The sequence below is a fragment of the Lonchura striata genome, chromosome 1 (assembly GCF_046129695.1).
Source record: "Lonchura striata isolate bLonStr1 chromosome 1, bLonStr1.mat, whole genome shotgun sequence".
NCBI lineage: Eukaryota > Metazoa > Chordata > Aves > Passeriformes > Estrildidae > Lonchura > Lonchura striata.
The window spans coordinates 139,724,514-139,748,317 of NC_134603.1; the positions used below are offsets into that span (position 1 = coordinate 139,724,514).

At 37.3% G+C, this 23,804-nt stretch overlaps 1 protein-coding gene across 4 annotated transcripts in view; it reads right to left on the reverse strand.

Annotated features, from left to right (window-relative positions):
• The window catches only part of ARHGAP21 (Rho GTPase activating protein 21), a 111,094-nt gene that overhangs the window by 74,482 nt on the left and 12,808 nt on the right, over positions 1–23,804 (reverse strand). The window contains exon 1 of one of the 4 annotated variants that reach the window (XM_021533121.3): positions 6,859–6,984. The exons of the other annotated variants lie outside the window; for them this stretch is intronic. Within the exon in view, the coding sequence (XP_021388796.2) occupies positions 6,859–6,942 (84 nt within the window). The 5' untranslated portion in view covers positions 6,943–6,984. Of the gene's footprint in view, positions 1–6,858; positions 6,985–23,804 lie in introns of those variants that run through there. 4 annotated transcript variants of the gene reach the window in all.

Below are 23,804 nucleotides of genomic sequence, written 5' to 3' on the forward strand. Positions count from 1 at the left end.
CAATGCTCTTAACGTCACCAAAATCAAGATCATGTCTGGTATGACTAGTGCTCCACCACTTCTTAAACAGGATTTCTCCACACTTAGCCCCTAACCCCTAAATCATCCACAAACGAACATAAACTAGCTTCTCAGATCTTCCTTTAAACTCTAGATAGTACCATTAGCACATTTCAAATTCATTAATCTACCATATGTCTATTTTAGTTTTATACACACAAACTTAAGTATACTGTGTTGTGTGTGTAGATATATACACATACATTTGTAGTAGCTTGTACAGATCTATGACACAAAGTAAAAAGTATACAATGAAAAACTTCACAAGACAGAGATGCAAACTATTTTCACAATGTGTTTTGTTTGAATCTTAAATTTTGTTATTCAAAACAACAAACATGGACTTCATAATATTAAATTTAGTCAGAAAAACATTAACAACAAAGAGAAATTGAGAGCTTCCTTGTTTTCTTATAGACCCATTAGCAAAAGCTGCCCCTCTTAACAGCTACATCCTTAAACTGGAAAGAAAGGAAACATCTGCAGGGCTGGTAGCTAGCACAACAGCAAAATATCATGTGATCTTAATTTAGCTAAATTGAAAATTTTCCTTCTCTGCTTGTTCTGTCATTGCTTGTTAAGAATAGGAAATTCTCTGTCCTCACCTCACAGTGTAATCTGAAAATATCAGAGACAGGAGACAAAGAAAGCATGCTTCTGCTCCTTAGCATTGAAGATATGTTTGAGGTTACTCCATGCAAGATACAAGAATCTTCTCAGTCCAACAACAAAGTTGTAAGAGCACCTTACACAGTCACCAGCTGTCAAGGGCTGCCTTATACTGCCTCTTTCAACCTATGGGAATTTTTTCAGATCCAAGACTATGAGCTTGGACCATGATTAACTCTGCTTCCTACTAACGGGGAGAGGACAATAAGAAACACCACCTCTTTCCCCAGCTAAGTACAGTACTGCAAAAATCGGAATGAGTGTCAACGAAGTTTGTATTCTTTTCTCTAATAACCTGGTCTTTACAAAACACACAAAATACCAGATAGTTTCCACTACACCTCCACCATAGCATAAGCACAAATGTGTTTACATATGAAATAGCTTTGCAGAAGCCTTCAAGAAAACCAAAACTGCTGCACAATATAAAATCACCTGCACAGACCCCATTCCCAATAAACTGACACTCCACCCTTGAAACTACTACCAGCCCTGAAACTACCTACAGAGTTCCTTCCCTTCATAGTGTTTTTCTCCATTGCAGCCAGAGACTATGACTTGAATAACAAAATTATTAACTCCACAAGGGACACAGTTAAAATTGACCAAACCAGCCAAGAGAACAACAATTTTTCCACAGCTTCTTTGTTCCTGTGGCAAGCCTCTATGTTGACTAGGCTACTCCAGGATGCAGCTACAATACTGAGTAAGAGCTTTACAGCTTTTGGGCTGAGCAGGGGGACAGTGCATCCTTATACCTGCTCTTTATTGAATGCAAACATGAGGCTGACCTTCTCTTACTGAAACTACTGAACTTTTCAACATAAACAGAACATGCTCATTTCTGTTCTAAAAACAAGAAAATTAGGTCATTTACAGACTAGACACATCACTTCATCTGCCTAAGTGCATCATTGTACCTGCTGGTAACTCAAGCTGTTAAGGCTTAAGCTCATTCAGTACTGCACTACAGCAGCTTCACTTGGGATTTTATTTCATGTATATCAGAAAATTCTCTTGACCTGCCCAAAGCCTCTGGAACATCAGGGATTTGATCCTTCAATATCAAACCTAAACAGTAACCTTAAAAACGTGGTTATTGCACATGCATTGTTATTCCAGAATTTGACTCTGTTTGTAGAAGATTTACCTAGACATTTGGGGGGAGTTTTAGGAACAACTGTGTCGATCAAGGCTAAATAACGGCATAGGAATTTTAACACAGAGAACATGGCTGAAAACACAAAAAAGACCAGTGAGTCAAGATTCTTTACGTCCTCAAATACACAGTTTCCCTCCTCAAAAATAGCCTCTAAACAGATCTACATATAGCATGAGATACTCAAGTGTTAAAGCTTTCTAATACTTTACTAATAAACTCCTTTAAACTCACCACTTAAAAAAAATCCTGATCCTGTGTTTCAAGACATTTAATTTAAACATTCTATATAATGTGCAAATCAACACAATTACGTTTCAAAGTCCTAAATTTGGAAATGAAAATGCTTCTCCATTATAAAGCAAAATAAAATAAAATTAGCATCCACAGATGTAAAGCATGTAAAGCCACATATCCAAACGCCCAAATTAAATTATGACCAACCTCTAAATTTGTAATCTATTGTGCATATATAACAGGAAAAATAGCAGCCTTTTCAGTAAATAACTTCATTTACAAAGATACAATGAACAGGAAAATGCTTGAAAAAGGAGTGTGAAGTCATTAACATGAAAAAATATATTAGACCTTTATGCCCAGGGATACCACTAAGAGGATAAAGAGGAGAAAGTTGTCCACAGGATTTTCAGTTTAACTGCAAATCCAAAAGCTTCTGAACATTGACTTATGGCATGATCATATGTGACCTGCATACGTTTCCTCACAGTTTGCATTGTGTGTATCAGTAAGAATGGTTGATACAGGTAACTAAATCTACATTTATTTCTCTGTCTGGAAGCTGGAGTGGGGAGAGAGAAGAAATCTATTTTAACACAAATCTATTGGCTTATTTAAGAACTACTTGTCTTTGCATGCCTATTATTGTGGCTTAAATTGCTCACTGTTGCCAAGTTATTTCCCTGTACTTCTGGACATTACAAAATGTTTCTCCAGCAATATGAATTTCCACAATGAGTTAAGTCACCAGCTGTTTCATGCAATGATTTTACACTTTTTACTTAAACTGAAACAGCACACCCTGCACTGCTACCGAGACAGATTTTTATCATATTGCCTCCCTCCCTCTCTGAGGCAGCAGCAGAATAGTAAGAAAATAAATATCGCATTTCAAAACCATTATCAGCTGCAAATATCTCAGAAGAAATGCAGACATCTTTGTTATTTCATCCTCCAAATGACACACTTGGAAGACCAAAAAGCATTTTTAATGTCACTGGAGACTCTCCGGAGGAAGGGCAATAGCTGCAGTGCAGCAGCTGCTGCAGTACTGCTGCATTCTGGGGCTCGAACAACAGTGATGCAAGAGCCAGGCTTGCACTGCAACATCGCATTCTCACACTGCCTGCAATAATGAACTCCAGCTAAAAGAACAGGAATCAGACACCCTGGCTGTTAGGTCACCACATAGTAACAAATCTTCATGTACATCAAAATAGTCTTTGATGAGAAGGTTTCTCCAAGACCAACAACTGCAATGATGAGGCCCACCCTATGCAGTGAAATTTGACCACTACAAGTTTACAGAATTTGCAAAATACCTACCTCTGGTTGAAAAACCCAAGATTTAAGTATTTACATGGCTGAAGGAATAATATAATTATTTTTAGAGACTAGGGTGCAGCAATAAGATTAAAAACAAAAAGAAGCCTGATGCAGTTCATCAAAGAACCTATGAGAACAGGACATGAGAAGATCTGATCACCTCAAACTAACAGAAGTCTCCTCAGAGCACAGTGCTGATCTATGCTCTGTGCTGGTAGGAAGACAACCTACACTCAATTTGTGGTCTACTGTTTCCTACCTAACACATGAAAGAAAGGAATTTGTGATAAAAGGAAGGAAAAAAATCCAAAGCCACTGTATCACCTACATTATACTACTTACCAGTACTTCTTTGGACAAGGACAGAGGAAGTAGCTCCTATTACATCTTACTGAGGATGAGTCTAGTTCACACGTTACTGAGGAAAAATATTACCTAGATCTTCCATATATTCACTGAGGAACTCCTCTTTGACCACAGCTAGCATGCCAAAGTTATCCTTCCAAGATTACAACCCCATAAACACCAGATTATCATATGAAAAAAAAAATGCTTTAAGTTTTTAGAGCACTCTCACCCTTTCTCTTTTTTCTTCTTTAAGAAAAAAACACTAAAAATTCCTTGTTACTAAGACCAGACTATATTAAAAACAGAATTAATCATCTATGATACTGTCAGGGCAATCTGGATAAGTACAAACAAATTTCCACATAAAGCTGTGTGCCGAGGTCCCCCATAAATACAAACTTTTTAGCTACTACTCAGCTTCACTAATTCTACATTTGTAGTCATGCTGAAGCTCTGAATTGCCAGTAAGACTGTCACACTTGAATCTACCCCATGTCCCACAAGACAATTGTCAGAGACAACATATGCAAGAAGCAAGGCACTTTGGTACTTGCAGTAACTCATTTTAAAAAACATTTTTAACATTGGTAGTGCAGTTCTCCCAGGAACAAAAAGTAAAGGATGAAAAACTGCAAGCAATCAAGTTTATTGTCACTGAAGGCTTCCAACCTGCTGTTTATGGATCACCATGTGATAGACATCAATCCTATACAATGTTTGGACTAAAAACTGTAATTCACTGATGCCAACAGAACTTCACTAAATTATATCACAGAACAATTTTATTTTAAGGGTTTTTGTTTTAGTATGAAACACTGTATATCCTTTGAAAACATATTAATACACATAGCAGTTTGCTGTATCAGAGGGCAAAGGTGGCCAAAGTAACTTAATGTCACACCATGAAAATACTTTTTCTAAAATTTAAACCACTATGATAGACAGAAGAAAATACCCCTGCTATTTCATACTTGCTCACTTCCTGTTTTAAAAATAAGCTTTGGGAAGTATATGCTCCAGAGCCAAGGCAGTGGGTGGTGAACAATTAAAATAAATCCTTAGAATGACTGAAACAAAATTTGAGATATTATTAGTGACACAAACGTGAGAGGTCACCCATCTGCCTTCTCACCAGCAGCCTGCCTGGGCACAGTGAGGTGGGAAAGGTGGAGAGCAGTACTGCTGTGTGGAGCAGCATGCAGCTCTCCTCAGGCCTGACAGCTTCCACTTCTGCCACAGCATTTCAGGGCAGCAGGAACAGAGTAGATGCACTGGAATAACCCATAAACAAACTTCCAGCTTCATTTCAAAGCAAAGTATCAGCAACAGTTCATTAAATTGTATAGTTTACAGAGACTGGACTTCAGTTAAAGTAAACACAACAACATAAACATAACAATTGCACTGTCTACTTAATAAAATCTAGCAAGATCAAACAGTTTTGCACCATTGCTACCTCAAGCATGCAATTAATTCAGGGTATATGAATCTAAAGCTTGTTTCTTTCCATATTGGTAAGAAACAGTTTTTAGATGATGTGAACCCTGTTCCGCATTGAGGCGAGGGGGTTTTGGTGGCTTTTGTTTGCTTGGGGTTTTTGTTTGTTTGTTTGTATTTGGCTGGGGGGGGGTTTGAAGGGGGAAGTGTGTTTGGGGTTTGGTTTTGGTGGGGGGGGGGGGGGGGGGGGGTAGTGTTTTGGTTTTTTTAAAACCTTCCACTTCATTATGCTCAAAAAGCAATTCTCTTTTCCCTTCCCTCTAGTTATATCCAATGCACTTTAAAACTCTGCAGGACCGCCCACATCCAAAGCCTTTTCTTATTTCTTCTTCATTCCTCTGAAGCATAGGAAGCAATTGTCATACTGCATTTGACTGGACAGGTGAATTCTTACTCATATATAAGCAAACAGATCAAATAGTTGGGCATATGTAAAAATTAAAAGTTTAAGAGAATGTAATATGTTTCCTCTGTTTTTTTAATTTACTCATTTTTTTTAAATTCAATAGAAGATACTCTTTGCCTGTCACATCCATTAGATTACTTGAAAACCCAGGCACCATCAATCAGGTTTTGCACCACTAACAAAAGAACTAAAACAATACCCACAAACAAACAAAACCAAACCCCACCATTATGACCTTGCAGTGTATTTTCCTGATTAAGAAGCTTCAGTATAGATGTGATATACAGGGGTTGTAGGCATTTTTAAGTGGCAGGTTATTTCAAAGGACCTCTATGCATAGTAGAAAAAAATTCTGCATCACCCATGTCCAGTAACTGTACTGAAACTGCAACTTTATAAGGATTGCCTACCTTCCCTTTACACCAAATAAAAATTAAATAAATTTTCTTCAGTGACTGGCTGAATGCTATATGAGAAATACAGGTAATATCTAGAGTAACTTTAAAGCAGTATTACAACTGCATACACTATTTAAAAGGCTTTAGTAAGTGGATTCTGTTTTAAAACATTTTCATTCAGAATCCAGGGAATTTTGTTTGTTGGCCTTTTTCTCCTCTGGTTCTACAGCAAAGTAGTGAATAAGAAGTATATCTGTCCATATTAAAAAATGAATAGCATCCTGTGAGCTATTTAATACTGTATATTAAAAGAAAAAAAGGGTAACAAACTCCCCCTCACACTTATTTTAATCCTGTTCATGATCAAGTATTTTGAAATAGCCAAATGCTCGGTCTTTTTAAAGCAAGAAAACAAATTAGTTTTATATTTATTAACAACTTACTTTGTCTTGGTATATCTCCCCCTTCCTGTACATTATATTTACCTTTTTGTGCAATTCATGAAACAAAATCCCTCAAAGCATAAGACTCTAATGAGAAAAAACTAAAGTACTCAAAGTGTTAAAAAAAGCAATTATATAATCAAACCATGTTTTGTATGCTTACTATCTCTAAAAAACTCCTTAGTAAATAGCAGCATTTCTAATAGCTCATCTTCAGTAAGATTGGGGGTGGGGAGATCAACCCAAGCCTTTTTGTTCTCCCCTTATACTACATTAAATAATCATCTTGTATGCAAGGATAAGCAAACAACAAACCTGATCACTCCACGCACAGTACAGGTTACATATGAAATTCCAGTTGTGATTGATCACGCAGTCCAAAATCCTGAACTGGGCCATTGCTGTGGTGCACAGTGCTGCTGTGCTCTGACTCAGCTTTTGTCCGGGTGATCCTCGAGGATATGAGAGCTGTGCAGCAACGACATTCAGGAACAAGGACTTTCCTTCCTGTTCAGTCTCCCTTCCCACCCCAACTATGTGTCAAGTCAACAAGATAAACTGACAGAATTGCGTAACATTATTCAAAATAATACTTCCGAAGCTGACAAATTATGCATTCTTGGGAATGTATGAGAAATAAGAACATCCTAAGAAACCACACTAAAGCAAACAAAGGCACTCTCAAACTGCACTTGTTCTTTTCCCTGCCCCCTTCATTTCTGCTCCTGCTGAAATCACTCTAAATATAAACAATTTAGAGTCATAATTCACATCATATCAATCTTAAAACTTCCTTAGGCATGACTGTGATGATGGCTCCCTATATTGTAAATAAGATTCAAAAGCTTAGGATGCCTCTTTAAAACCCAGCACAATACAATGCAACTTTTTGAAGTTAGGAGAATGGCACGGTGTTCATAAAAATTATACAGGTTTATCTACTTTTTACTCTTAAATAGCAGACTTCCCTTTAAACCTGTAAAAATACTGTTAGCATTGCACAGATATGCTGGCAGCCTTCTGTAATGAAGGATGACAATCCTATAGGTCAGGGCTGCAACACCAGAGGAATCTTGAGAAACTGAAGAAATACTGGAAAAGTTCCTTCCTTCCTTCATGTATTCCCTTTTTGCAATCTGCAAACAACAATCTTATTTTAGCACGAATCTCACTTACTGTATCTTGACTGCTTACCTAATATTCCCATTCCAAAGTGAGATTCAGAAATACAGGAAATGTGTTTCTGCAGAAACATACTCGTTTTATCTGGGGACTACACAAACTACTGGATTAGTCACACAACCAACTTAGAGTAACCTTCAGTTTAAATGATACAATTATCTAACAACATTCATGAGATGCAAGAAACAGAAAACTGTCTTGGGAAAAGATGGAGGAAAGGTTATGGGAACAAGTGGCCAATTCACCCTTTGGTTCAGTAATGGCCAAATGACTGAAAAATACTTCAAATGTCAAAGAAAACGTGTGCTATGAAAGCAGTCTGGAAATAAAACAAACTTGTACATGAGAGTTAAACAAATGGTGTGGCCAAAGAGCAGCTCTAACTTTGAGACAATTATAAAAATAAGGCTTCATTTGTTTCACCCAAACCAAATTTAAAAATCTTGTTGCAATTCCTCATCCAAAGGACCCTGGAAATTAATATCAGAGTCCAAGCCAACCTCTTCCCTTCTTGCCAATATGAATAGTCTGAAAACTTCCAAGACCCTGTTGTGTACAAAAAAAAAAACCTATTCTGGTTTTTTAAGAGAGGTATGGCAGGAGATTCTCTATTATATTTACAACACCTAATTGTGCAAAAGGGAGAACAGCAACATGGCACAAAATTAATGTGTTCTCAGGTCAAAAAAAAAAAAAAAAAAAAAAAAGGAACAATAACATCTCCAGTTAGGTGGTCTGTAATGAAGCAGGCAGGGCTAACATGACATGTGGCTAGAAGAAATGTCCTGCTTAGCAACTATTACTAGGTGGAACAGATACACTTCCTCACAAGAGACACCATTAACTATCCAAGCTTGAGAAATCTTGGAGAGGATGTCTGGGAAGGTTTTACAGAGCAGGGGGTTACTGCAGAGATGCCAGAGCAGACTGAGGCAGTGAAGTCCCCAGGACAGCAATACTGGAACGAGGAAGGACCTGGCACCTTGCAGGACTGGCAGCGGGATGCTGGCAGAGCGTATGGGGCAGCCTACACATGGCTGGAAATGCAGCCAGCTGCACATTTGCTGGACTGTGGAAAAATGCTGTCACCAACTAAATCAGGCAGAAGGAAGAGGGAAAGCAGATCTGGAAAATTAAGAGAAGACTGTTGTTCTATACTAAAATCAACATCAACCAAGTTCTTCTTAAACAGTATTTTAGTACAGTTTTGCAGTGATTTGTTTTACTATCAATTATCTACTTTTAGATTCATCAAATATCACTCCATATTAATTTCCTATGAAGCATTCAACTTCCTAATAAAGTATTCAACATATTAGAAATCTCCTACTGTACAGTATGTTATTATTTAAAAAACAGCAGTTACAACTCAGCATCAAATTTGTGTAACTCTTTCCATAACGCCAGCAGCCATTATTTACCCTTTACCTTCCATTCATTTTCAAATCCATTTCAATGAAATCCTAAACCTATTCTGATCTCTGACAATCTGGACAGTGTTTATACACCATTGCAGTTTATGCAAAAGTGTTTAATATTGCAGATAAAACCATAAATAGCAATACAGAGCAGTAGGAGAACATTTTCAGAGTCAGTCAGTCAGTCTAGGCCTGCCAGCTGCTGCCAAAGGTTAGTACAGAAACGCCTGTAAATTCCAGCAGGCACAAGAAAGACCTGAGGACAAGTTGTTTCAAGCTTGAGTCTTTACTAAGGTGCCTCAGGTAAAAGGAATTCACAAACTGCAGCACCTTCCACAGTAAATTTCAGCTATTGCTTAAAATGGACTGTCTCAATGTTTTTCTCCAATCAGTCTTTATACTTGTAAATTTGAATCTGCTGTTACTGTAAACTGTTCATCAGCCAGCTTGACAATTGCCCTCATTTACAAGAGATAAATCTCCTTCCTGGCACGATGTTAAATCAAATTCCACTAATTCAGTGCTCCCCGGTTCTAATCTTATTTTCTTTACTGTTAACATGTTTTTTCAGAGTCCATATTTACTCCTCCTAAGCATAGTTACTATGTATGAAGCTTCCTTATAAAAGGCCTAAAATCAAGAGAAGTCTTCTTCCCTTTTTGCCTTCAACATCCATTTTACCAATGCCTATCTTGGAAAAGTTTAATACAGAAGTAAAACTGAAATAATTTTTGTTGTAAGCATTAAACTTCTAAAAAGTTTTGCTCAAAATATAAAAGCAATGCTTATACACTGAATTTTCAATTTGAAGCATTTAAAGATGCACCCATAACTAGAGAATGACAGATTACACACATCAACATTAGTAGGCAACAAAGGACTCAGTGTCCAGAGAAAATTTGAGTTCAGCACTCAATTGCTCAGAGAGCTCCTTATCATACACTGAGCTTTGACTGAAAAATAGATGATGAATGTCATCCAGGTTTTGAAATTCTACCACTGGTCAGCTTCATGCCTCTGTAAGTAATGAAGGGACCACTTAGGATTCCGAGAACACAATGAAGCTAAACTTCAATTATGCAATTTATTAAATAAAAAAATCAAGAACCTATTCAATGTCCTCTCACATCTGTTGCCAAGTCCACTGTTCTCTCCTGCTGTTAAAAACCAAGTTTAACATCTCAATATTTTGAGGTAACTAAACTAAAAACAGCTCACAAACAACTTCCTCATCTCTTTCAGAACTCTCCATCTTTGTATGCAGATTCTAGAAGGTTATAAAGGAACATTTAATTTCCCTAAAATTGTACCCCTCAAGTATCTAGACTTTTCTCTAAAAACTGCAGCGAGCTTTCCGAAACAGGAACAGCTCATATGCACACAAAGGAAGGGCTTCCATTTCCCTAAAACTCCAGATATTTTTCTACATGAGTAAATACGCAAATCATACCCAAGGGTCAGCACATCAACAGCACACAGTGAAGCATGTACCAGAAAGGTGCTGTTCAGAACTTGCAACAATTCCTTGAAAGGGTAAATCCTTCACTAACAAAGTGCAGACTGACAGTGATGATAGTGAAGCTCTGGTGGAAATGTGGGGGAGTTTTAGCAAATGAAACTGAGACGTGCACAAGAACAAAAAAGGAAAAATGTGTCTGAAGAAAAGGTGTTTTCATTGCTTAAGTCTCAAAGGCTGACAAGGAAAAAAGTTCCTACAAACCAAGTCAACAGCAGGAAGAGGCTGAAATATTATTCCATTCTGCGTTCTTTCCTATGATTGAAATTGTTACAAAAATCTATGAACATTTTTTTAAAAAGGGAAGAAACAGTAAATACACAAGCCATCTCCCTCCATAGTGGAAAAAAATATCTGGACTGTTTCCTTCCCTCTGTAACAACTTCTTTTTAAGATGTAACAGAGTTCATAGAATTACAAACACAAGAGAACCTTAGGGGGGAAAAATACAGCGTACAACAGGTGGCACAGTACCATTTTTGGCTTTTTAACACATGCAAATCAGTCTGCTACAATTCTACTGATATTTTCTATTCCATTCTACTGGTTTCTCAAAACCTGAGAAACTAAGGGAATGCACAAAACATATTTTTCTTCAGAAACTCAAGGCAAAAGAAAATAACTGAGATTAGCATAACTGTCATTTTTCTTCTGCATAAATGCAACTTGTATTTTATCAATGTATAAGCCCATTAGATGAATTCAACAATGTATTTTATGATATATTTTGTAAACATAGCATTCAACAGTCTGCAAACACATTCACAATATCTAAATCATATAAAGAGAGTTGTTCTAGTAATTGTTTTAAAAACTCATGCAGTGAGGTACTCATCAATTTGGCTGCCTAATTCTTCAAAAATTCTCCTGCACCCACTCTCAAGACAACTTCACCATCACGTTTGCTTCCTCAAAGGACATGCGATAGCAGGATTGATCTGTCAAGTGTCAGTTTGAGTCACAACACAGTGAGCTCCTTTTCTCTTGAGCAATCAGTTCAGTTCATCAGTTAAGCTCAAATAGTGCCCACTTCCTGGGATTTTAGCCATAGACATTTTCAGTAGACTAGGCCTGTGTTTCCCTTCTTTAACCAACTTCTAGCTTTTCCTTTTCTTTATCTGATCATATTCAGGCACAGATCTCTCTGTTTCAGCGAACAATCAACATCCAAACAAAACCTGACTTTTGACTAGCTTTAGCTGTAGGGAAGTATCATTTTGCATGTAATCCCATAAAAATGAATATACTCAAATATACTTTGATTCCTCAAACTGCACTCTAGTAAAGCAGCTGGCAATCTTTAGAAACTGGAAGCAAGATTCTAACACTGTTCTAGTCAAGAAATGCACAGCCAAGTTTAGTGAGGACTGAGTAAGAAATAAAAGCCATATGTACTCTTTTGCAAAGTATATTCTGTCACACCATTAAGGACTTGGTAGCCTTTATGGGGCTAAAATGTAAGAAAATGTAAGTTTACTGAAGCTATCATCACTGCTACCAACGAGCTCAATGTCTCTCAAGAGCAGATCATTTGCTTTTCACCTGCAAGTTCCTGGATGGCAAATGTACTGCTCCTGTGGAAATTCCTGTTTGTCCAATCCAGTGTTCACACAATTATACCAGTATTGTTTCAGTTTCCACTTGCTCTCACTGTCTTTAGTTTTTATATCAGCAGAGGATTAAAATAGCAAAACCCAGCAAAAATTTTACAGAAGTCTATTTGTCAAATGCATTTTAGATCACATTAGTACTATTCACCTGGTTATTTTACATCATCTCCAGTCTAAGACAAAATGCAACGTGACTTAATTTAAAATGTCTCTACATGGTAATTTTTCATATCCGAACAAAACACAGACAGAAAAAACTGCCATGCTAATTCCTACCATAATGCACTACCCATCACTACTTCTTTGTCCCCATGAAAACAAAACTATAAGACACATTACTACTTGTTTCTAGCTTACATCTGAATTTCTAGAAGACAGTGTACACACCAGCAGTGATGCAGCCATGACCAGGTTAGAAAGTAGGCAGGTCTCCCTTTCTTTTTTTACCCCCAGGAATAATGGTAAAAACATCAAAATTAAATTACATCAAATGTAATGGCTTTGGTATCAACAAGACACACATTTTCTTTTACAGAAGGCTATTCACTTACAATATTAGTGATCCTATCTGAACACGCATGGGTTCACAACTGCTTGAGCACCACCACAGGAAGAATTCTAACAGGGATTTCCTCTTGTCTTTCCATTCTTCACTACACTGCAGCGCCATGCGATCAGCTCGGCCATTTTCTGATCTCAGCACAAAGCCAGAACTAAGTTACTTGCCAGCTTAAGACAGGGCTTCAGAATCCTAAAATTTTCTATTGTAATAAAGCAGAATCCCTACATGCATTAATGCTTATAGAAACACATAAGAAAATACAATGTTACCTCTGGTGATTACAGAGAAAATTCTTCCCATTTATTGGGACATTTACTTAAATAGCAAATCTATTATAATATATTCACGTCTTCTCAATAACCTAGCAATCTGTAAATATAAGGCTAGGATAAAACTAATCAACAATTGTGACCACACTTGAAGCACCTTCACCTACAGCCCAATACCCTCTTATTGAGACCAGAGGGTGTTCAGAAGGCTAAACTGTTTGTGTACAGAGAACCTCCTTCCTGAAAGACAATCCCAGAAAGCAACACTCATGTCACTCCAGAAACAGTGCCAGCCTGATCAGAACACAGACATATTCCTGCTTTCTTTGCATTCAGACTGTAAGAAGAGAACCAGAATTAAAAAATATTACTGCTGGTAAACACAAGAACTATTGAAATATTAAGGTATTTTCAATAAAATCCTCCTATTTCTGTTAGAATAGTATGTTCTCAGTACTTGATTACATGGTTTACTTCATAACACAACTCTGATATATAGAGAATAACAGCTGAATTGTCCTTCAACACTAAGTACAAATTTTGAAGTTAACATAACCTCACCAAACGGGCAATCAGAGCAGCTGAGCTCTTCCTGAAGCCAGCTAAAATGAAAAAAAAATAAAATCTTCATTAAAATAAAATTAGTAGAGCACATGTGAAGCAACTTGAGTTCATCACCTAGCAAAATCATCACATTTGCTTCCTCTCCCTTCCTTCTCCCTCAGCCTCAGAAAGGCAGTCCACCAGTGAAACAAGAAAGGGATTGTACTGAGCTCTCAGTCAGAAAGGTAAGCTCCGACTTCAGAAAGCAGAAGTCTAATCTCAACTGCAACAAATAATTTCTGAACATTTCTTTCACTTAACTAGTTCACTGACTGAACTGAAAACCAAAAAAAAAAAAAAAACAGAAAATCAGTTTGGGCATGCTGGAAAACATATTACATTATTGATCTTATTTTTCATAGAACACCCTTATTTTGCTATTCTTAACATACAGGTTTTTTTCAATTAATATGTTTTTATTAAATGATAACATACCCTTACAGATTGGATATCTCTATAGTGTTAACCTTTACCATCTGCACTATCAGAGTCAAAATGTTTCAAACTCAGCATTAGTTGTTCAAGGCGTTAGACTTCAGAATGACAATGTGAGTTTCTTTTATAATTGCTCTTCCAAAATTCAAGTAATGATCAGTCATTGTACATATGTTCTCAAAACACTAGGAAAAAAACTTGTAAGTGAACATTACATTCCTTAATAGCTTCCTGTAAGTCTCCCACAGAGCAAGAACCCTAAGCTCCTAGAGCAAAACTTTTTAAAGCTGCTGTATCCCAGCTGGCAAGGACCACGATGCTGAACACCTGCCTTGGCCACTTCACCTCTACACCAAGAGAGATCTCGAAGTACCCTTCACAGAAACCTTTCCAAAAGCCTTTCTCCTTTTCCCACCTGTGGTCTCAAATGTACAGACTGAGTAGAACTCCCACATTGTTAGTGTTAACACAAATGCTACAGAATTACTCAGTGCAGTCCCAAGCCCTTTGTCAGTACCTTTTTTTCTGCAGGTACATGGGCAGGGGACATAAACTCTAAGATACCGGATTACTAATGACCAACGTTCGTCACACCTGCACTTCTACTTTCCTTTTGTAGGAGGGTAATGTGTAAATATACCAGCTAACATATGCTACAAACAAAGCTACTCTGGGTTAGGTTTTCAAATCTGGCAGGCAACTTGCATTGATTACAAGCAACATAATGCAGTACAGAGAAGTCCTGTCATACGCAAGCTACAGAACCCAGCCGAGAAACAAATATCACCACTTGTCACTCCCAAGAGAAGAAGAGTTAAATAAAAACAGCTTGTTAATTAATACAGCTTGGTGACTTATGCCTAGCTTTCTCTTCTGACTGTCCCCAAATTTTAAACTTGTACAGTGCCAGAGGCTTGTCTAGAACTTGATGAAGCTTTCGTTCCTTTGAAGGAAGATGAGGAACCTCAAACAACAAAATCAAACACCTCTGTTCCCTGTACTAAAAAAAAAAATAGTATAGACCCTATAAGCATGCTTCCATATGCTGCATTTTCAGAGGCTTGAAGTCTGGTCTTTTTAAAAAAACCTCAAAGATTGACCTCTATAATATCTAGTAATGTCTCTAGGCAATTTACCTAACTGGAAGAGATTAAAAAATTCAGATTTTCCTTCCATTTTCCCATACTTTTTTTCTATTAGGAACAAGCCTCATTTTGCATGAACAGTGTTATCAGATCAGTCATGTGACACAATCTGATACTAACTTTCATGACTTCCATTCTTTTTTGTTTTATAAAGTACATAGACTTGATCAAAGCTCTTCCCCACCACAGTGCAAATTTCCATCTCTTCTCAAAAGTTTTCATTCATCCAAAGGTAGATAGATTTACTTGGAAGAAAATACCCTTTAAAAGAAGTTAATAAATACTCCAGGGAGCTTTGGAATTCTAAGAAGGCTTAAGGTTTATTTTAGAAACAAATTAAACATATCAAGTTGCTACATGAGTGGTAGAACTGACTTCGGTCTCATACATCTTGTTTCCCCAATCTTCTTTCGTGCTGTCAGATCCCCTGTAAGGGAAAGAATGGTTTTTTGGCAGTCACACGTGTGCTGACTGGCCACAACAGCTCCTCTACCTCACCTTCAGTGCAAGGCATTAACCAGTCTAAGACAAAATGCATCTGCCTACTGAGTGACTATGAATTTCCAGGCACGTACATTATCTCTGAGACCACCTTCTTGCCTTGAAATTTGACCAAAATTGGCCAGGGACCTCTGAGAGCAACTGCAGTGCAATTAACAGATGGGCAGACTGATGCCATGAACAAAATAAATCAGATTCAAGAATTTTTACTTCTTCATTCCATTACAACATTTGCTTCTGACACTATTGTTTGCCTGAAGAAAACGAGCCTTGCATTTTCACCTGCAGTGCCTTCAGCTATTTCAGCATGCAATTATCATACAGAAATGCAGATATTATGATCTTTTCATCAAAAGTAAAAGAAGAAACTTGCAGAATCATAAGCTAGTGCTTTTAATATATTTTGACCTTATAATGCTTATATACATTCTTTAGAGAAAAAATCATAACTGAAAATTATGAAAACAAAAATATTCTTGGCAAAAAAGTATACAAGTACAGGTGGAACAATTAACTTTTTTTTTTTCTGATCAACATACATTTTCCAATAGATTAAACTTCACTTTCCTCATTTTTTGTATGTCTGTAGACCTGAAGATCATTTTTTTTCCTAGGGAGCAAAAGTTCAAATTCACAAAACACAGGCAGAGCAAAGGTATCGTTGCACTTCTCTTTATAAGGTATAACTCCAGGTCTAAGCATCTAGTTATGAAATTCAAAACAGTGAAGTACAGACCAGGGAGATGCTAAAGGCAGCATTATGTTGAAAAAAGGAGTACATCTGAAATCCCATTTTTTTTTACAGTTGAGACAACAGAATGTATTTTCAGATGCAATGTGAAAAATTACTATGTAAAATTACCACACAGCACATCTAAATGATCCAAGGTGCAGAGAAGCCAGGTGTCTGAATTTGTCTCTATGTAACAGGCAAATTAGCTGTGGCATGAAAGAGACTTGACACAATACTTAATAATTCTTTCATACAATGGAATTTAAAACCCTTTTATTTCTTAACCACAGGATAAGAGGAACTTTTATGACAAAAACACACAGTATGCAAAACACTACTGTAGCACTGGCAAAGACCTGCTTTTCATCAACTAGAAGCACTGCCCCATTACATTTACAGAGGAAGTCAATAGCTTCACCCTCTGGCCTCAACATTTCAATTACACTGTGAACCCAGGGTAATTTTTAGTGCTTACCACTAAAGGGAAATACACTGATTGCAAAAAACCACAGAACTCAACACATGTAGCTCTGCGGGGATGGTATCTAAGTAGATCTTAGTAATGATGTGTCGCTTAGAATTATGGTCTTAAACCTCACTAGGCTGGTGGCACAATTCATCATTCCAAAACTCTCAGAAAAAAAGTCAGGGTATCCTCTGAAATGTTACAACAAGGAGAATGTTTGCTAAATGCAGGAAGCATCTTAAAAAACAGAAGTTTGCTCATATTAGCACATTACCATTCATCACAAGAAGTCCAACTAATATTAAGTTTCAGTTTCCAAACGATCTCCAAGCCTACACGACATTTCTAGAAGTGATGACCGTGGCCAGCCTAACAACTTACTGCTTGCCCCTTCAGTGAACCGTTTCAGCCAGAGACTACTAAGAATGCCAGCAGAAGTCCAGCCAGGCCTCCGAGGAGACTGGAGAAAAACTTCCTACCTATGAACTAGAAGGAACTGGTTTCTGAGAAATATCATCGTTATTTAATTCGTAACAGAAAAAGAATAAATAAAAAGCCTCATCTGGAGCTAATTCTAGAAGCAAGGACATGCCCTGATTTAGTCAGTAGGGAGTGGAGATATATTCCCCTAATTTCTAAACCAATAAAATAATTTTGTTTTCCTTTCAGCTTTCTATATAGGAGAAAGCTGTGCAAAATCTCTTTTTTTTTAGCTTAAAAATATTTTGGGGTGCTTTCTATTCATGAAAGGGTATAAGCAGAGCCACACCAAAATTCTGGCCAATAGATTCCCATCCCACCAAGTCGAGAGGTACTCTCAAGCCTATCTCCAACTCTGCACATAACATTATTTAGAAATCAGTAATAACATCCATTGATCTCATTAATAAGTCAAGGCCAAGCAAAGTGGCTGTGGTACAATGGCCTAAATCCGAACTCCACCATTGCCTTCAGATTTATCACTCTTAGAGTCCATATTTTCTACTCCTTACTCCCAACATCTTGACAGAGAAAATTACTTACACTAAAAAGGCACAATGAAAAAAAAATACAAAGGGTTTCCAAGAACCGAGTTTAAAATACAATCTCTGAAATTCCCCAACATAAGGATAAAGTAAGAAAGAAAACTCCAGAAAGCAAATTTGTACCTTCATTTTTCCTGAGCGCTGAACCTGAAAAAAGCTGTTACTACAGGAAACACATAGACAAAACACTCCTAAGAAAGTCAACCCGATTACCGTTTTCTTTACCAAAACTTCATCCTCCAAAGTTAGGCAATAAAAAGGAACTGTAAATTTGACCTAGTCATCACCTTAGTAAAAACTCATGCTGGATGATGAAAAGCCACATCCTCTGCAGTCCATCTCACTTCAGTTCTTGATACAGGCTAAAAACCAAGAACTATCACCTGTTTGGTTTTTTCTTATCCCTAGAACACCTTTATCTCTAAAACAGACTAGTCCAAAATAACACAATTTCACTGAACTTTACACTGAAAATGTAATCTTCATTAAGCATTATACAGGTGCAACTGAGGGAAAAAAAAAGAAAAAAAGCCCCACACCAGTGTTTTGCATTGAATCTAATTCCAATTTTTTAGAGATGTCTATAGGCACAGGCAGGTGTCTTTTTCATCACATAAGTATATTAAGAAACACCTCATTTTTATTAGAAAGGACATGCCAGTAAGACTTTTTACAATGCAGCAATGCTTTTCTTCTGAGAAAAAGCAACAAACACACAGCCCTAATCGCAGACACTAGAGACTGCTGATTAAAAGGCTGCTATGGTCTTCATACAGTGAAGTCCCAGAAGTCTCCAAAGAGGAAGGTTCCAGGACTTCTCACAAGCTGTCCCAATGTTTAACCACCCTAAACAGCAATTTTTTCTCCTTGTGCTCACCTGGAGCTTCCCTTACTACATCCATTTTCTCATCCCTTCCCTTTCAAGAAGCTGAAGGCCCCATCCACCTGCCCTCTCAGCCCTCCCTGCTTCAGGCTGAGCAAAGCTGGGGTCAGTGGCCTCCTGTCCAGGCAGGCACTCCAGGCTCTGAATGCCTTCCCTCTCTCCAGTTTGTCATGTCCCACAGAGAGGGCCAAACACTGGGCATGGTCTTCTGGGAGGAACACAACTGCCAACAGATGGGGAATGACACCAACACGCTCAGAGATTACGGAGTAGAAATGTTCACAAACGCTGTGAACAGTATGACCAACCAAATATGCTACACAAGCACAGCAACAACAATTACATCCAGCAGCACTACTCGTACTGATATAAATTATTTTTCCCCCTCATTGAAGTGTTGGATCAATCACCTCCAGAGCTGAAAAATCAGCATGTAATTCCCTGCCCTTTCAGTCCTCTGCTCATTAAAGGATAAGGTCTTGCCACACACTAAATAATGGAAATGAGCAGCGATGGAGGAAGCAACAGTCCAGTAGGAAGAGGACAGGATGAGAGAGGGCATAAAGTGGTCCTTTTCTTTAAAATGCATGGCAGGTGTGATTGACAACATACAAAAGGCATACAAAGACTTAAATGAACATGAATTAAATGAACACATTAAAAACTTACCTCTATATTGAATACTAAACCCAAAGTACATCAATGAGCAATAGATTCCGTGTCTAAAAAAGCTGGATAGAATAAAGGGTCAAGGATTTTTTTATTATTCTTTTTAACTTAAAAGGTCAGGGCACAGTGCAGAACTAATTAAAAAGGTAAAAAATTCCCACTCTAAAGACTCCTAGTAAATAAGGAATAAATGTACTAGCACTTAAAATCTCAAGGAAACTTTTATTAACTAAAGACTGATACAAACAACCTGAGACATTCAAGTGCACAAACCCAGGATATGGTTCATAAACCCACCTGAGACAATGTATTCCAACAGACTGAGAAACTGTTCAGCCACCAACACACTTTCTGTATGTAAAAGAACACGCCACACAAAATGTCATCAACAAGTTCGAGCCAGTCTGTGAGAGCTACATTCAAAGTCTGAAATTAATGTGCCACTGAAACTTAATGAAATTACCATTTCAAGAAAAACATACCGTTTTAACAAGCAAGTCCTAAATCAATCCTAACGTATCAGGTATCGGACTTCTGTCAGTACTCAGGGGAGTCCTAATATTACAGCCAAAAACTCCTAGGAAAAAAGTTCTAGAAAACTATAACATTCAAAAAGAAATTAAAAGAAAAGCAACCATAGTTGAATGTGTGGAATAAAGGGAGAAAGCAACAGACTAGCAGAAACCAAGAAACAAGCAGGAGATTTATCAGTGGAAAACTACAGGTTGACTATTGATTATATAACAAAGTCACATGAATTTAATTCATTTAATTGCTTAGATTCAGAGTTGCTTATATTTCTGCAAGAAAATAGGTTGTGTCACCACAACCTTCTTTCTGCCAGCAGCAGGTCTTGACTCTTAATAAAAATTTCACCTAACATCAAATTAAGCTCACAGTATATTTTAGGAATGTATTTTACCAGTCTTGTCCAAAGTGTGAGTACACACACTGTGACCCATCAATCATAAACTACTACACATGTGCCAAGCTCCTCATTACATAAGTGACAGTAATCAGCCTGTGCAAAAATATTTGGCTCTCTTCTGGAGGGTCTTGCTTTAATTTTTTACTATGTCTATTAAAAAAATGTATTTCCTACCCTTATCTTTCAAGTGAGAAATTACTTTTTTAAAAAAATCACCATTCAGCAACTTCAGGTCAAATGGCAGAAGTTCCATGTCCATGACCTGGGTGTGCTTGCACAAAATATCATGTGTCAAATGATGATAGGAGACCTGCACTCCCCTAAGATACAGCAAGAATAGAGACAGCACAATTTACCAAAATACTTTCAACCAGATTTCAAAAATGACATCAACAATACTAAACTGACATCAATAATAACTAAAAATTACTTAATTGCAGAATACAAGCTCTTGTTTCAGTTTTATATAACAATCTTTTTCCAAACCTTTTCACTGTGTTTCTCAAATTTACATCCTGGCTTCCAAATTATGCCCTATGATGAAACAGATTAATCCTCTAATGAAACTTCCTTTTCTCTGCATTTAATTCCCCTGTAAAAGTTCCCAGCCAACAGCCTGTAAGGGTTTTACCTTGTACAAGACCAATTCAGAAGAACTGCATTATTCACAAAAACATATGCAATGAAATATATATTATTTTTAATAATTTTATTAACATCACAGAACACTAGTAGGTTTCCAGACTGACACTGGTGACTGAGATTCCAAAAAGGAACAGGCAATCTACTAAACCTCATATTTACAGAAAAGGAAGAATTCTTGGGAGCGTGAAGTTCAGGGGCCACCTTAGCTACAGTGACTGTGAAGAACGAGATTCAGGATTCTGAGAGCAGAGAGCAAAGCCACGTAACAGACTCAAAGCCCTGGACTTCCACAGAACAGAACTGATCACTGATCAGCTTGGAAGAATTTCAAAGGAGGTTGTCCTGGAGAAGAGTCCAGGAGAGCTGGCTGATTTTCATGGATCTCCTACAAGCTCAAGAATGATCCTCACCAGTGTGCAATCAATCAAGCAAAGGTGGCAGGAGGCATGCAGTGACAAACAAGAAGATTCTGACTGAGCTCAAATGTAAAAGGGAATTTACAAGGATCACAAGCATAATCCAGGTGATCCAAAAGAAACAAAGACACTGAGCATGCAGTGATAGGGGTTAGGAAAGCCAAAGCCCATGGGAAAGCCAAAACCTACTTGGATTTTCATCTGCTACTGGACATGGAGAGCAACAAGAAAGGCTTCCAAACGTACAAAGGACAAGAAGGTAGATTGATCAATAATAAAACATACTTAATCAGCCTGATGGCCATTTGTAAACAGTTGACTGGCTTGGTAGATGAGAGGAGAGCAGCAGGTATTTTTTCAGCCTGACATCAGGGGGGTTTTTTGACACTGCCTTTTATTATGTTCTTACGGACAAACAAATGAAGTATGGGCCAGATAAAAATGAACAGTGAACCAAACTGGGAATTGAAGCGATTATGAACAACAGAAAGAGGTACAGCTGGAGGCCAAGTATGAAATTAGAAAATGCACAGAAACAAAGTGAAATAAAGGAAAACCACGTAAATATCATCACCAGCACCCAAAGTTTTACCATAAGCGTCATCAAACACTGAAACACATTGCTAGAAAAGCTGCTGAGTCTCCATACTTGTGGTCAAAACCAGCCTAGACACCATCCTCGATAGCCTGCTCCAGTTTACTGAACTAAATGATCTTCAGAAATGCCTTCCAACCTCAATGATTCACTGATACTGTGAAAACCGTTTCTAAATCTGTGCAATATCTTCAGTAGTGAAAAAGCATTTTACAGCAACTACACAAATCAGTGCTGCAGGCAAATCAGGTTCAGACTATTTTTGGTGAAGTGCTACATTCTAGTTCAAATCCTTAACATCCCCGACCTGTTCATGTCCAATACAGTCTGCAACACCCCCTGCTAACATGAACATAGCACTTTCAACATAAGTACAGAAGCGTATCCTCCTCTGGCTTCAGCAACCAGTTTCACAATTATAACATATAATCACATGTGTATATGGAAGGAAGGAGGAAAAAGAACAAATTCACCTCAATATTGCCCTCAGAGGGCCAGAAACTCCCAAGTCATAGATCTAACACTGAAAAGAGACTGCTGCAGGTACAGCAGTGATTTCCAGGCTCCAGGCAAAATCCTGCAGTAGCTACAGAAAACAAAACCACACCAGGAAGACAAAGTTCTCTTAAAACAGGCAAAGTCTGTTAATGATGGAACGAGATACTAGATGAAGTATAATTATAGTTTAGTCCATGACTTGCTATGGAAAGATGCTCATGAATTTCTCTTAGATTTGCTTTTGTTGTTTTTTTGGGATTTTTTAAAGATTAAATTTCTGTTTTCTAAATTCACAACCTGTACTACTTTTACAACAGAGTCTTATCTGCCTGGTTTCGGAGACATACCTAAAACACTTTCAAGCTGCACACATTCAAAAAAGTAGGCCTCATTCTTCACAGATTTCCTTTAAACAGACAAGCTTTCTCACCCTCTAAATTTGAGTAAGAATAAAGGAGTTGCATAAAAAGACAAAAATTGTGTTCCTCAAACAAATGTATCTACTTTCACTGTGCTTATCTTCAATATACAGTTATTTTTACATTCTTTGTATTTTCACATTGTGACTTCATATATAACAGCATGTCAGGTTTTCTACAGCATTATACAGAAAAATAGTATTTGTAGGCTTTTTATTCTAACAAGTGAAGAAATGTTAGTTGTTTGGGTTATTCTTACTTAAACCTGACACTGATCTCTCCAAAAGGCTTGAAGAAAGTATACAATTCAAGTTATTTACTTATATTCTAGTACATAATACAAAAATCAGTCAGCATTAAAGAACAGAATAGGCACAAGTGATTTTGAAAAGAATTAAAGATTTTTCCTAAAGGTTCATTTATTAGAGGCACTGATTCAAAGCCTGCTGAAGTCCAGAACCATCTCCAGCTGAAAAGACTTACACAGGCTATTTATGAAGTATGAATAAATATAATTTTCCCCTTTTTTTAGTATTTTAAATTAGACCAAATACTTTTTTCACCAATTATTAAAAACCTTTATTAACATAAACAACACAAGACATCTTCTGACATATTTTTTATCATTTCTGAAATCATCTAACCTGAATTTGCTCTTAAAAATAAAAAATAATCCAGACTTCAACTATTTAAAACAATAAATACAATGGAACTTCTCTGAACTCATTGGAACTCAAAGTACA